This window comes from Serinus canaria, chromosome 4, assembly GCF_022539315.1.
Source record: "Serinus canaria isolate serCan28SL12 chromosome 4, serCan2020, whole genome shotgun sequence".
In the NCBI taxonomy this organism is placed as follows: Eukaryota; Metazoa; Chordata; class Aves; order Passeriformes; family Fringillidae; genus Serinus; species Serinus canaria.
In genome coordinates this window covers 48,612,547-48,625,806 of record NC_066317.1, presented here as the reverse complement: position 1 = coordinate 48,625,806, position 13,260 = coordinate 48,612,547, and the positions used below count along the sequence as shown (strand labels likewise).

At 35.3% G+C, this 13,260-nt stretch overlaps 1 protein-coding gene across 2 annotated transcripts in view; it reads right to left on the bottom strand.

Moving 5' to 3' along the window:
- PDS5A (PDS5 cohesin associated factor A) overlaps window positions 1-13,260 on the bottom strand; it is a 76,277-nt gene that overhangs the window by 24,592 nt on the left and 38,425 nt on the right. For both annotated transcript variants that reach the window (XM_050973924.1, XM_050973925.1), the window contains exons 10-16: window positions 12,728-12,822; window positions 11,703-11,848; window positions 5,549-5,700; window positions 2,267-2,380; window positions 1,598-1,679; window positions 793-841; window positions 524-663 (exon numbers count right to left, since the gene is read on the bottom strand). In XM_050973924.1, coding sequence (XP_050829881.1) covers window positions 524-663; window positions 793-841; window positions 1,598-1,679; window positions 2,267-2,380; window positions 5,549-5,700; window positions 11,703-11,848; window positions 12,728-12,822 — 778 coding nt within the window. The remainder of the gene's footprint in view (window positions 1-523; window positions 664-792; window positions 842-1,597; window positions 1,680-2,266; window positions 2,381-5,548; window positions 5,701-11,702; window positions 11,849-12,727; window positions 12,823-13,260) is intronic.

Below are 13,260 nucleotides of genomic sequence, written 5' to 3'. Positions count from 1 at the left end.
CTTGTTTTGTTTTTTAATGGTCTAAGGCAATCTGTGATGGTTGGCAGAATCTGGAAAAGTACATTTTAATATTAAGGTGTGTATTTTCAAAGAGGTTAAAAAATGAGAAAAATAAAAGAGTGATCTCAAAACACTATTCTAGGATGAAAAATAAATTAATAATATGTAGATGGTAACAGATGACTTGCTGGTACTTGAAAGCTGAACCAGTATGAGAAGACAGTTTGGGAACCCCACCACAAAAAAAGCACTTGAAACAAAATAAAATATCAGAAATAAACTGGTCTTTTAGACATTATGCTTGATGCTTATAAGCCCAGGAAGGAATAAAGCTGATGTTTTCTTAAGATAATGATTGCAACTATCTTTTCCCTAATCTCTACAGGTTAATCAAAAAGACATTTTTTGAAAATTGGAAACATGTAAAAACCATGTTTAGGTAACTAAGATGACCATTAATTCCAGGTAGCAGTTTTAAGCGCAAATATTTATGGTATGAAAGTTTGCTTTTCCATTTCCTTACCACACAGACATCTGCCTGTTTACAAGAACATGTAGGGCTAATTAACAGTTCAAGCTGGGACCGAAGTTTCTCATCATCACCCAAAACCTGATTGAATTTCTTCACAAAATCCTGTGCTTTCCCAGGATCTGGAAGGTTTTCTGTATGATCAAAAACAGTTTAAGGTGAGATAAATGTGCAACTTCAACAGGCCAAGACTCACAGAAATACAGCTTCCAGGAATGCTGTAGTAGTTTATAGAATGTTTACAGAAAGCTATTAACACTTACTTGCTATGGTCATCAGCTTTCCAAACATGGCAGCACTGTTTGCTTCTGACTGAGGACAAGAGCAAAAACAGACAAACAAATCAACAATATCTCCTTTACAAAATACACCTTTAAGCTGATCTGTTAGTTCTTCTGCAGCATTAGTTTCTACTTCTGAATCTTACGTTTTATGTTTTTGTTTTAAGAATAGATACTGGAATAGAGTAACTATCACTAGCAGCTACTACACAGAAAGGCAAAAAAATCTTCTTGTAACATCAAAGAACTGCAAAAATTCATTAATTCACATAACAGGTCAAAATCAGGAAAAAGTCCCCAGTACCCCCAAGACAGAAACTTCCCACAAGCCCACTCTTCCCGCAAGCCCACTCTCTCATCAAAACCTCAAAGCAATGCCCTTTTCTATTTAAAATTTCTACTAGTAAAACTCCAGAAGAAATACTTAAAAACTTGTTTTTTCTAACCAATGAAGAAATCACTGCTTTATGTTACAACATATTCCATTTTCAAAATCTCTTAGAAAGTGATAAAGAAAAAAGGTCTGTCAAAAGCAAACAAAAACCTTTGAAAAAATTTGTTCCAAAGCTCTTGAGCAGTACTATGAAAAAATGATCAACAGAAGGAGGTCATATACCTTCAAGCATTACAGAAAGCAACTTTACTTCATGAGAACGGAATGTTGTCTACATATAGAAATCAACAAATAATGAAGTTACATTGAATCAATAACACAGTACTAAAACCCCCCCAGTAAATCAGTCCCATAGATCCACTGGATAAAGCAGAAATATTTTCAAAACCGTACAGTGGGCTGCTTATGCAAATCCAGCAATTCTCGTACATGACTCCTCAGCATGTTCTGGCACTTCCACATCTCATTCAGTGCTCTGCAAAAATGGGAAACAAGAAAGGAAAAACTTCTTTATGACAAAAACATGCTGGATGTTTCAATAAATAAGATTGTTAATTTATTTATCTTAACAGCGCAACACCTGTTAGGTACAATCAAAACCGACCAAATATTAAAAATAAGTGTTGAAAACAAGGCGGAACTGATTTTCTCTTTTTACAGAACATCAGCTCTCTATTCTTCTAGGAACAATTTAACATATGCAGGACACCTGTAGTATTTCTTACAACCACCCAAATAAAAAACAGTCCACCATCAACCAGAATTCAGTTACAAACACCTTCATCATGGTTCCTAATACAGAGCAAACCTAAGTCATCACTTGCACACTTTTAAGTCTGCATGAAAATGAATGGATAACCCGCTCTTCTCAAATACCATGGGATCCTCTAATGGATGTATTGGGTTTGTATATAAAAGGGAAAGGTTTTTAAATACTATGCTACTTGCAAATAATGCTAAGCATCCATTAGCTGTATTTTTATTATATAATACAAGTAAGAAAACAGAGATGTTAGAAAAGCCTAAGAAAACAAGTATTTGTTGAATACAAACAATATTTACTTGACAGCATTTGGATCCAAGCTAGCATACAAATAGTACAAGCACTTCATTCGCTCTTCTGTTTCCAAATTGTGTGGGACAAGATACTGAGCAAAGATTTTCTCTACCAGTAATCTGCAGGAAAAGAAGAAAAAAAGAAATCACTACTGTACATGTCAAACAATACCTTCCAGACAAGCTGAAAAAACAATAGCAGAAGTCATTAAAACCAGATTTTTCAACAAAGAAAGAAGAAAAAAGTAGCGGCCTTTTTTCTCAGCTGTAAAGACTCCTTCCACTACCAATAGAAAGATTAGCAAGAACTGCTCCTTGAGAGCTTTTCCAAGTTCTTTCACTTTCACCTCTAAGAGGGAATTATCTGTCACCATCCAAATTCTCCTTGTCTTTAGGATTTGAGAATCTCCCTTTGTTTATTCTAATATATTGAAGGAAGACTGACAGTAAAGAGATCAAATAAAGGAGAAAGAATACAAGAATATAACTCAAAGGGGAGGAAAAATAAAAATCTGAAGTACCCTTGTAGTACTTGAGAATCTACTCATTTTAATACAGAAACTAAAGTCAGCACTAAAAACGTGGAGATGAAGGAACAACAAAACATATACAACTAAAGGGGCAAAAGGCAAACTGAGAACAAACCAAACCAGCAAAAACAATCTCCGATTACCTTTTTTAAATATACATTTGAAGTTTTACATTAAATACCAACTTTGAACTACAAAATAGAAGTGAGTAGTTCATCTAATCATAGCTCCCCCAATGAAAGAACATTCAAATGTTAATTCAATTCATACTAATGAAAGCTGTGCACAATGTTCAGCAATCCAATTTGATATTTATTGACAAATACTGTCTTTTTGAGTTTTAAAACCTTTTCACTATATACCAGTGCACTGGTACTAGCAAGAATTCTGTGAGTACCTTGTACAGAGACCAGGAGCACAGATCAAACACACCTTATTTCTGTTCACACAGCTTATTTTTGATGAAAGAAAATTCCAAGAGACATGATGGCAAGACAGAGGAATAAGAGGATGACCATGAGTATGGATACAACTATCTCAAGACAGCCCATTACTATCAAAGAAAACGTGGCTTTGTCTCTTTAAATGTACACTTTCCTAATGATAACTCCAAGAACTAAATTGTTTGGGGAACAGGATCTTCAGAGCTCAAGGGACTCCATCTGTTTAACACACTAGAAGACTGGAGGCATCAGAGCTCTTACCAATTTATGAACATTGCTCTAGTCCGTGTCTCTATAGATACATGTTCTAGAAAAGCAGTCAATACAAATGGAACAACTGCATCATCCCTTCCCTGGTCCCTGCTGGTTAGGGTCAACATTTACAAAGTGGGAACAACTGCAAGACACACTTCTCTCCTGTGAAGAAAGTGACTGGCTAGGATAACAATAGTTGGTAACAGGGCACTGTTTCGGATGTGGTTGTTTCACTCCATTCCCTGTGTATTTATTGTAAAACAAGGAAGCTCAGAGACTACATGAGAGGCAGCTCTTATGATCAGAAGTTTTCAGTCTTGAGTAGACGTGTACATGAACAGCCAAGCAACAACAAACACATTATCAAGTGACCAAATTATCAATGTGTGGAAAAAAATCTGTTCTATCACACTTGCCTGAAGTGTGTGAATATTTATGTGTGATATTGCAATATTATCTCCTGAAAGAAATAGTGTTATCCCATGTACCCTGTGGAAAATACTCCAAGGCTCAGAGCTGTCCACTGCTACTTTTTATCTGCCTTGCTCCATTATTGAAGGAAAATAGGCCAGAGTTGGCTAATTTTGGCCTGTGCTTGTTTATGTGTTAAAAGGATTGAACAGATTCTGTCTTAAAAGATCATAGCATTTCTACATCTCTTCAGGTGCTAAATCTCTAAAATCCTGATAATAGCACAAACACATTTTTCGTTCTGCTGAGATGAGGAAACCAACCCAACGGTGTCACTGAGCAAGAACTTAATTGTTAGCCTTGAAGACTAGCGGCATTTGAATTAAAATTTAGAGTATCAAACTGACTCAGAACATTAAAAATCAAGTTACCAATCTTTCTCTGTGGACACACAGAAAACAAACTGGATACAATCCATGCCACCTCATGAAAAAGCTAGTTTCAATAGCATAATCAGGCTTTCTGAAATCATGTCAGAGAAAGAAACTCAGCTTTGATGACACACTCTTCCCTTAAAATTCCCTGCCTAATTCCATCAGTGTTCTGCTTTTGCTTGAGCAGAAATACAGAAAACATCTGCCCCATTCACTATACAACTGATTCATTCTCTGTCCACTATCAAACCTGTGTACTGAAAATGAGATGTAAAAATGGTAGAAAAGCCAGAAACCTCTCAATGCAAACTCAAGTATATTTTTATGTATATGCTGAATTAGCTTTGTATAAACTATGTGAAAACTTCCTGATTTTGAAAAAAGGTGCCAACTAATCAAATATGCAACTATGGCCCACTTACAACCAGTCAGATGAAAAGAGCAAGAGCTATCACCACTGCAGTGCTTAAAAATTTAGTATCCTAACCGGCAACTGAAGGAGGCTATTGGCCCATTCAGACTAGTCACCAAGGTAACAAAACATACTGAAGTAGTAGGCTGCATAAGCAAGGCGCTAAGAAACACTGTAAAGAATTTTCTGAGTCCACCATACTAAAAATCTAGGCTGAAATTCCACCTTTGTGTGATATCACAGCTTCTCTCTTCCTGAAAGACTATTAATAATCTTCCAAAACCTTGGCCAAAATACTTTTTTCAACACCAAAATGGTATTTCAAAAAATCAAAGGGACTGAGTGACAAAACACAGACGAATCAAATGTGAAAGCACCCCTGATTTTTCTTCAGCCTTTGGTCTACCTAAAGGTCCATATACTAAAAGGTGACATCTTTGTGGTGTGGACACACATAGCACTCACAGAGGATGGATTTTAACAGCCTGGCCTCTGGAAAGCAGTAAGGCAAACAACAGCTGGCATAATAAATGCCAGATTTAACAATTCTTTTCCTACACAGTAGTTAGTTAATGAAAATCTGCTATCATCATAGATCTAGTTCCATCACTATATAAAATGAGTCCATGAACAGATAATACAACAATTCTGAATATGTGTATACATGTCTTAATGATTAATTAAATACACCATACATCAACCCAAAAATACAGAATATAACAGCTTTCACAAGAGAAGAACATATTTTCAGAGTAACTCTTATCACTATACAATTAAAATTAGGAAGACTTAGATTGACTCACTTGTCATCAATGCTATTTTGATAATATATGTGCAAAAGTTTATCCTTTATCCAGCTCACTTTCTCTGCAGCATCTTTTCCAGCCTCAGCATGAAGACAATATTTCTTGTACAGCTGGGCAAGACCCATCATAGCTTCTTTTCTTACTCGCCACTTGAGAGGGAAGAAATTAAAAGAAGTTGGGGAATTGGTTTTGCAAATAAATAAATAAATAAATAAATAAATAAACCATACAAAATACAGTAAAGATGTAGAAGCATGGAAGACAAAATAGTCACTTTCTGATCTCCTATATTTAGACACTTCAAAAGCTGAAAAATGCTGTTTGAAGCCTCAAGATGAAAATTTGCAAAGCCTGTGTAATGTTTTTTTCGCCAGTACTATGCAGATTAAATACTGCCAGTACCCAGGACTTCAGTACTTCTCTGTGCCGAGCGTAAAAAATCTGGGAACCAGCCAGCAGAAAAGAAATTAAGTACAGCTTAACATGTACGCCTGAATAAGTGTCTTACTGAGTCAGGATTTGGAAGGCTTATCTATTCAGAGACAGGCACCAGGTAAGTGGCAGACTTCTTTCTTACCATTGCACCATCTCATAGCACCCTTGCCTAGACACGGGAGATCTGGAGCCTAGGCCAAGCTAAACCTGCCAGGCTTGAGCTCTTAGGCCACCTTCCAGGATAATGGGAGAGGCCCATTCTGCTGAAGCCTTGAAGCAATTGCTCTAAGACTACTGAAAGGATTGAGGAAAAAACCCCCAGAGTACAACAGCTACAGGAAGAGTTCATGGGTTCTCCATCTTGCTTCTGGTGGTCATACTTTATCCTCTCAAGTAAATAACAAATAGCCCATTATTAAATACTTTAACAGACAAGACCCATAAGCCATCCTCTGCTCATTTGTGCAAGGAATCATACAAAAACTGACTTCAGGATTAATTTAGGCAGCATAGTGTCTCCTGCTGAATGATTTACACAGTAAATCTCAGAAGACACTTGTTTTCCCCCATCATTTAGAAGAAATGCATTGAATTTGAACTGAAAGAGATAATTTCTTTCAGGACACACTAGGTATCACTTTTGGCCTTGAACTCCCAAGGACTAACAATGCTCAGATCATTTCAGCCTAGGAAGCACAAATGTAGATACTATTATTCACACTATAACTTCCTCAATCTTGTTAAAACTGAAGGCTTGACTCAATACCACTGAGGTACTGCAAATTTAATTTCTTAATAGTTTTACTGAATACTTCCTTTTCTTGAAGGGCAAAGAAAAGACAAATCTTCTAAATAATATGGCCCATGTCACCACAAGACACTACTAGCTGTTGGAGTAGGTTATAACAGTAAGATGGAAAGAATAAACTTGTGTTTTGTTACTTGTTGTATTTCTTGAGTGACAGATGAGTCAAGATAGTAACGACTTTGCTAGAACATAACACAGTAATTAGTTTTCATGAAAGAGAAAAACTTCAGCTATAAATAGATGTTATTATTTAACTTTTCTGCACGAATTTGTTCACTCCTGCTACAGTCTAAAGCACATTTTAAAGAATATAAAAGCCTGAAAGAGAAATATTTTCAGAAAAGTAGTAATATTTTTCTGCATTCAGATATACCCTTCCAATGCAGGTAATAGCTTCATCTGATCTCCTATATGAGAAAGGAATGATGGATGGCAAAACTCGTCAGAAGAAAACAAAAAATGATTTCTAGAAATTATTCCAGAAAATTTAAGCCTAAAATGAGGGAGTAACGAGGAATTACAAAAGAAAGGAAGTTCGGATTGCAAATAGAATTCTGATTGGTGAAATAACTGTAGAGTAGATCTCAGAGCATGTAGAAAGCCAGTTGCAAAGTGACAATAGGAGACACTGGACCAAACCACTTGAAGAATGTTTGGAACACCATGGAAGCAAGTCATTGAATAGGAGACACATGTAGGGAAAAAAAAAAGAATAGGACACTTCTGAGAATTAAAGCTGAAACAGCAAATAAACACAAAGAGGAATGTAATAGTCATTTTCAAAGACAGCATACATAAACACAGCTAGCAGAATTACTACGCTGATTTATTTAGCAGAAGAATTTTGATAACCTTAGCTTCCTTGGTTGACCAACATAATTAAATTCCTCCACTGATGACTGTTGGGCTGAGTTTTGAAAAAAAATTGCTATTGAAAATTCAGTACAATCCCTTACCCATTACAATAACTTTAATAAACATCTTACAACCCTTCTCCTTCATCTGGAAAAAAGCCACAATGGTGTTCAGCACAGTTAAAATTAACACACATGCAGAAAAATGCATAAAGAGGAACCAAAAATGGGTGTATGGTTCTATGGCTCCTCTACAGCTTTTGACTTCAAGCTGATGATGTGCAAGTCAGTTCTTATGAAGGGCCTGAGTCTCTACTCCATAAAGACTGTTGGGAGAAATGCCAATGAAGTCAGCTGTCAAAACCCTCTCAACTTTTCAGGTTCTTAAGGTTGTTCCAGTATTATGGACAAGAGTATTTTTGTTATTTGTTTTTAAAATGTCTCCTAATCATTCTGAAAAGTGAAGATGCTGGAAAGACCTTTGAAACAGTGTTTCAATGGAGCTTTCCTAAGGACAATTATTACCAAAGACTAGATTTCAGTTTCTGGGAAGCACGTTACTAGAGTTACTTTTCCATGTGGAGCAATAAAAATGGATTTGAAAACTACTAGTGGAAGTGGGGTTTGTTAGTTTCTTTTTAAAACTGTTACAATCATCACGCAAATGTCTATATAGATCAAATCAGCTAAGTACATTCCTTTAAAAAATTAAGTAGTGTCTTTTATCCAGAAACTTTCACTCTAGAAAGCGTTTAGACTATCTTTAGCAATACTGCGTCAATTAAAATATGGTCAGGATTAAAAACAACAGATCACTTAAATGGTGTTCCAGTTAGCACGATTTAATTTTTTTCCCTGCTTTATAAAGATAAGAGGCAGAACTGAAATGACAGGTTGGCACTTTACTTCAGCCTATTGGACAAGCATTGTTTTCACAGTAATAGCAATACTCATTTGACAGATGACTGCAGACCTAAAAAGCTGAAGTCAGACTGATGAACCATTATTTAGGAGTTTGCAGCAGATGTGCCCAACAGAAACCCAGCTACAAAGGGTAAATGCAACCAGCAAAATAGAGAGCTCTTTTAAAGAAAAGGAGTGATTAAAATAGGTATAGCGCACTCAGCCTGGAATTAAGAAAATCCTACACAGAAAACATAAAGATAGTTACATGGACATTATCAATACTCCTCTCCCAAACTGGAGAGAAATCCTAAAAATAATTTTAAAAAAAACAGATGAAAGTTGACAAGTCCTTCATCTTCATTCTACAGCAGTAACTATATTTACTAACACATCCTATATTCCTATGGTCTACTTCAAATGCTAAGTATTTGTTGTAGTAATTTCTAGTCAGCGCTCAATTTTATTTTCCCCTCAGGATATACTTTCATTAAAGCTCTCTCCAGAGATTTTCATAAGAGAAACATCATGTACAGACAAAGTTATTCTTCACTGATCACCTGAAAAAGCACCTAACCTTGAAATGCAACATATCAAACCTACAACTGGTGTGAAATGACTTAGTCTAACATATGAGGAACATTACATGCCACCACTGATTTAAAGCCACACAAAAAAAGACCTAGCTCTGTAGAAATCAGTATTACAGCTGTGCAGTAATAGCTGACTGCCTCTTACAGCAGCTTGCTAAAGGAAAACAGAGACACTGGTAAAGACACAGTAACAATCATCCCCTTCTCACTAGGTGGAAAGTCCCAGTGCAAAGTGGTGGCTATACTAAAATTTTGTGGATCTCATAAATGAACTTTTGGACATGTTTAGTGGCTGAAAAAGAAGGTGATCTTGATCACTTCTGAGAAACATGCAATGTCAAGCTGCAAGTACAATTAATTGAAGAGCTGCTTTAAAATAGTGAACATACTCAAAATCAGTATTTTCTGCAAAAAGATGATATCCTTTTGCAAATCAATTATAGTATCATTCTCACTGAAAAGGAGAACAAAAAGAGGTAAAACTAGAAAAAACAGCTAGATCGACATAGGGGGTATCCTTTTATGGCCTATTAAAAAAGGACAATAATAAGGGGAAAAAATCAACATGGCTACATTGCACATAGAAGTCTGTTAGTAGGTATCACTCTCCAAAGAGCATGGAGTCACATCTGAAAAAATGAAAACAGGAAACAGTATAAACTCTGTCAAATTGAAAGTAAATCCTTGATGAAGCATGGGCAATATTTTCACAATGAAGTTATTAAAAGCATACTAACTAAACATCTTCACCAAAGCAGGAAGCCTTCCAGACTCTTTCTGTATAGCTGAGAGAAAAACAGATTTATTCCAGGAGAGAGGTCTGAAGAGGTTTCTTAAAGTATCATTAGAAGACATTAAAAAAAAAAAAATAAAGCAAGCAGGAAGAAAATCATTAAGATTTTGTAATCTTAATTACAAAAGGTGGTAACCCATCCATGACTTTTACAAGAATTTAGACATTATATACCGAATACTAATTATTCTATTATTGCAATTTGTTTATAAGCAGATTGAAGACAGCAAATGTGAAAGAAACCAAAGGGTCTGAAGAGGAACAATATGCCTCTCAAAAGAACATCTGATGTGGAATGGGCAAACAGGTTGAAATAAAACAGTAATGACAACAAAGAGCTGACACTACTGAAAAATAAGTTACAGAAATGTGTCTATGAACTTTACATAATGGGAAGTTTTATAGAAGAAAAATTAACTTTTAGCAGACCCAGAAGTCCATCAGTAAAATGCATTAGGAACCCAAAAAAATTCCAAAAAAGTCTTGTACCAGAGGGCCTAAAAAAAAAATTCTGTTGTGAATTAATTATTAACTATAACATGGGGGGAAATGGCTGGAAATAAATGACTGATTTTCACAATGAAGGGAACAAAATAAACCTGTAGATGAAGTCAGAAAGGAATCTCTGACATTTACCATATGAAAAATTATTACAGAATTAACTGAACAGTGTGTATGAAGTTTACTGAGGTAGTCAGATGTAACATCATAATTAAGAACTGCAAAAAAATGTCATGCTACTGAATTGTTATGATATGAAATGGAAGAAATTCAGATTAAGGCGAGGTTTTCCCACCAGCATTAACTCGGTATGTACAGCATTTGGCAGTATACCACCTGAAGTCATTCAAGAAAAACACTGATGTTAACATGAATGTTTTCCCAAATGGTCAGCTCACTGCTCAGAAATAGCAGAAGAGACAGACAGAATGTTTCAGAATAAGAAAAAAAGTTATCATCAAGTATGTAACATGGTGCAAACTCTGAATGCCATTCAAAATCAGATGTTCTGGTGAGTGGCACATTGCTCCTAAGTCTGATCACCTTAGTTCCAACAGGGCAAAGAACATCCAGCCAAGAATGATCAGCAGTATGTAACAATCAGTTTGTGTGGAAGTTAATCAGGTGATTATTTAGAATAGAAAACAAAGAACTGGAGAATATATGGTAATCATATCTATTAAATATAAATGAGTCAAAGAATATTCATTATTTTATGCAATCCAAGATGAGATACCCAGTCAAACTATCAGACAAGCAAAAAGCAAACAAGTGAAGTTATTTTTCCCAAACATGCATTAAACTTTAATTTAGTGATGCATATGCCGTGGAGGCTTATAAAGTACAAATAAATTCAAGAAGAACTTGATAAATACATGGAATAAAGTTCTGTTGAAAGTTATTATGAGCATGGGCCAACAGACTTAAGACATCCTTAAATCCCAAATTGCTGGAAGCCAAAACTGATGACTATGAGAATTATAATGGGTTATAGCAACCTTTGAGTTAAACATGTGTGACCATTCTTATGTTCTTACAATGTAACTGTGTTTATCACAAGTCAACGACTCTATTTGCTTGACAACACATGATTGATGCCACCATAATATGTAATTTTCATTAAGATGTTCTCATAAGAAAATTTTTTTTCAATGAGTATTCTTGTTAATAGTCAGCTCTGAAGATCCTCTGATTCTGTGGCTTTTTTTTTATTTTACTTTTAGTGAAGTATATTAGAAGCAGAAAACACAATACTAACACTTACCCGTTTGTCCAGCGTTCTTTCCCTTACAAAGCCAAGCAGCTGGTCATTGACTAAAGAGAGATCTCTCTTGCCCGCAGTGATAATTGTAACAATAACATCATGCCGAATGGCTTCTTCTGGGTCGTGTGATCTAACCTTCAAATATTCTGTCATGAGCAGAAACAATGAGAAGCTTGGCTTTTTTACATAGGTGCTATGAATTTATTACTAATGTTTAATCAATTAAATGTCTGTCATATATCACAGCCATGTAATCTATTAAATATAGAGCGACAGGAAACATCTGTTCTGATGTTTTCTATGTTAAAAGTTTTATAAAACAATTAGATAACTGTAAATATCAGAAGAATATAGGAGTGATAGCTTTCAGGATAACATAATTTGCAAGAAGTAATAAAGTGAAATAAAGTTGACTAGAATATACTGTAAGTAAAGGTGGGTGAGAGAATAAGAAGAAACAAAAAGAAGAAACTTTCATTCCCTAAGAGTGAGAAATGTAAATAATAAATCAGAAATACTGACAATTGCTGTAGAATAGCTTGCATCAAAAAAAACCCAGTATTTTCAGTTAAGCCTGAAAATCTTCTCATAGTTAACATGATACTGTAGAGAAAGAAGAAACTTCATAGTTTAGATCAGCAAAAAGGCATTTTTTGAGTTCAGTGGAACAGAGTAGTATGGAACTCAGTGACTGGTTTTGAAAATAAGTCAGGGTGTTGAACCAGTATTTGCTTTGCCTTACCCAAAGTTTCTTTAGAATTTGAAATTACTTTAAAATTCATTTTGCAATGGGTAGCTTCTTCACTACTCACTCTGAAAGTCCACAGAAAGCCACACGCTCCTCCTCTTTCTAATAACTAGCACTCATCTTCAACAGAAATCAATTACTCAGCAGATACCTCTTCCATCTCTTATCAAGCATTGGACTTGGTACATTTCAGAACTACACTGCTATGTACAAAAATAGTTACACAGTTCCTTGCTCATTTTGTAGATTTTTCTTAACTCCTGTGTGAGCATCTCACCAGTGAGGTCTTTTGCTAAATCTGGATGGTTCATTAAACAATGACTGGCGAATTTCACACTCTCTAATCTCACAGGGACATGGATATCATTGAACCTAGAGGGATAGAAGATAATGAATGTTAATTTTTAATTAGCTTTGCAAATCAGTATTATTCTCTATGTAGTAACATGTGTTGACAGTATGTTCTGTTAACTATTAGAATACTTTTATATGGCAAAATTAGTGAGTATAAATGTTTTGAATTTATCTCCATAATGTACCTCATACAAATATTTACGTTATTTCTTGTGAAGTTCAGTCAGGACTAAAATTAAAGAAGGAATATGGTATGTGGATAAAATGTTGCCTCAACGGATTTTGCCCACTGACTTCTAAACACAGGTCTCCATACAATGTTGATTGTGTGTGCGTGTACACACATGCACACACAAAATTACCGAAACGTAAACTGGCATCACCAGGAACCATTTGAAAGGATTCTTTTTAAAAAATTATGAACTTCTACATTTACGTAAAAGAAAGTATCTCTTG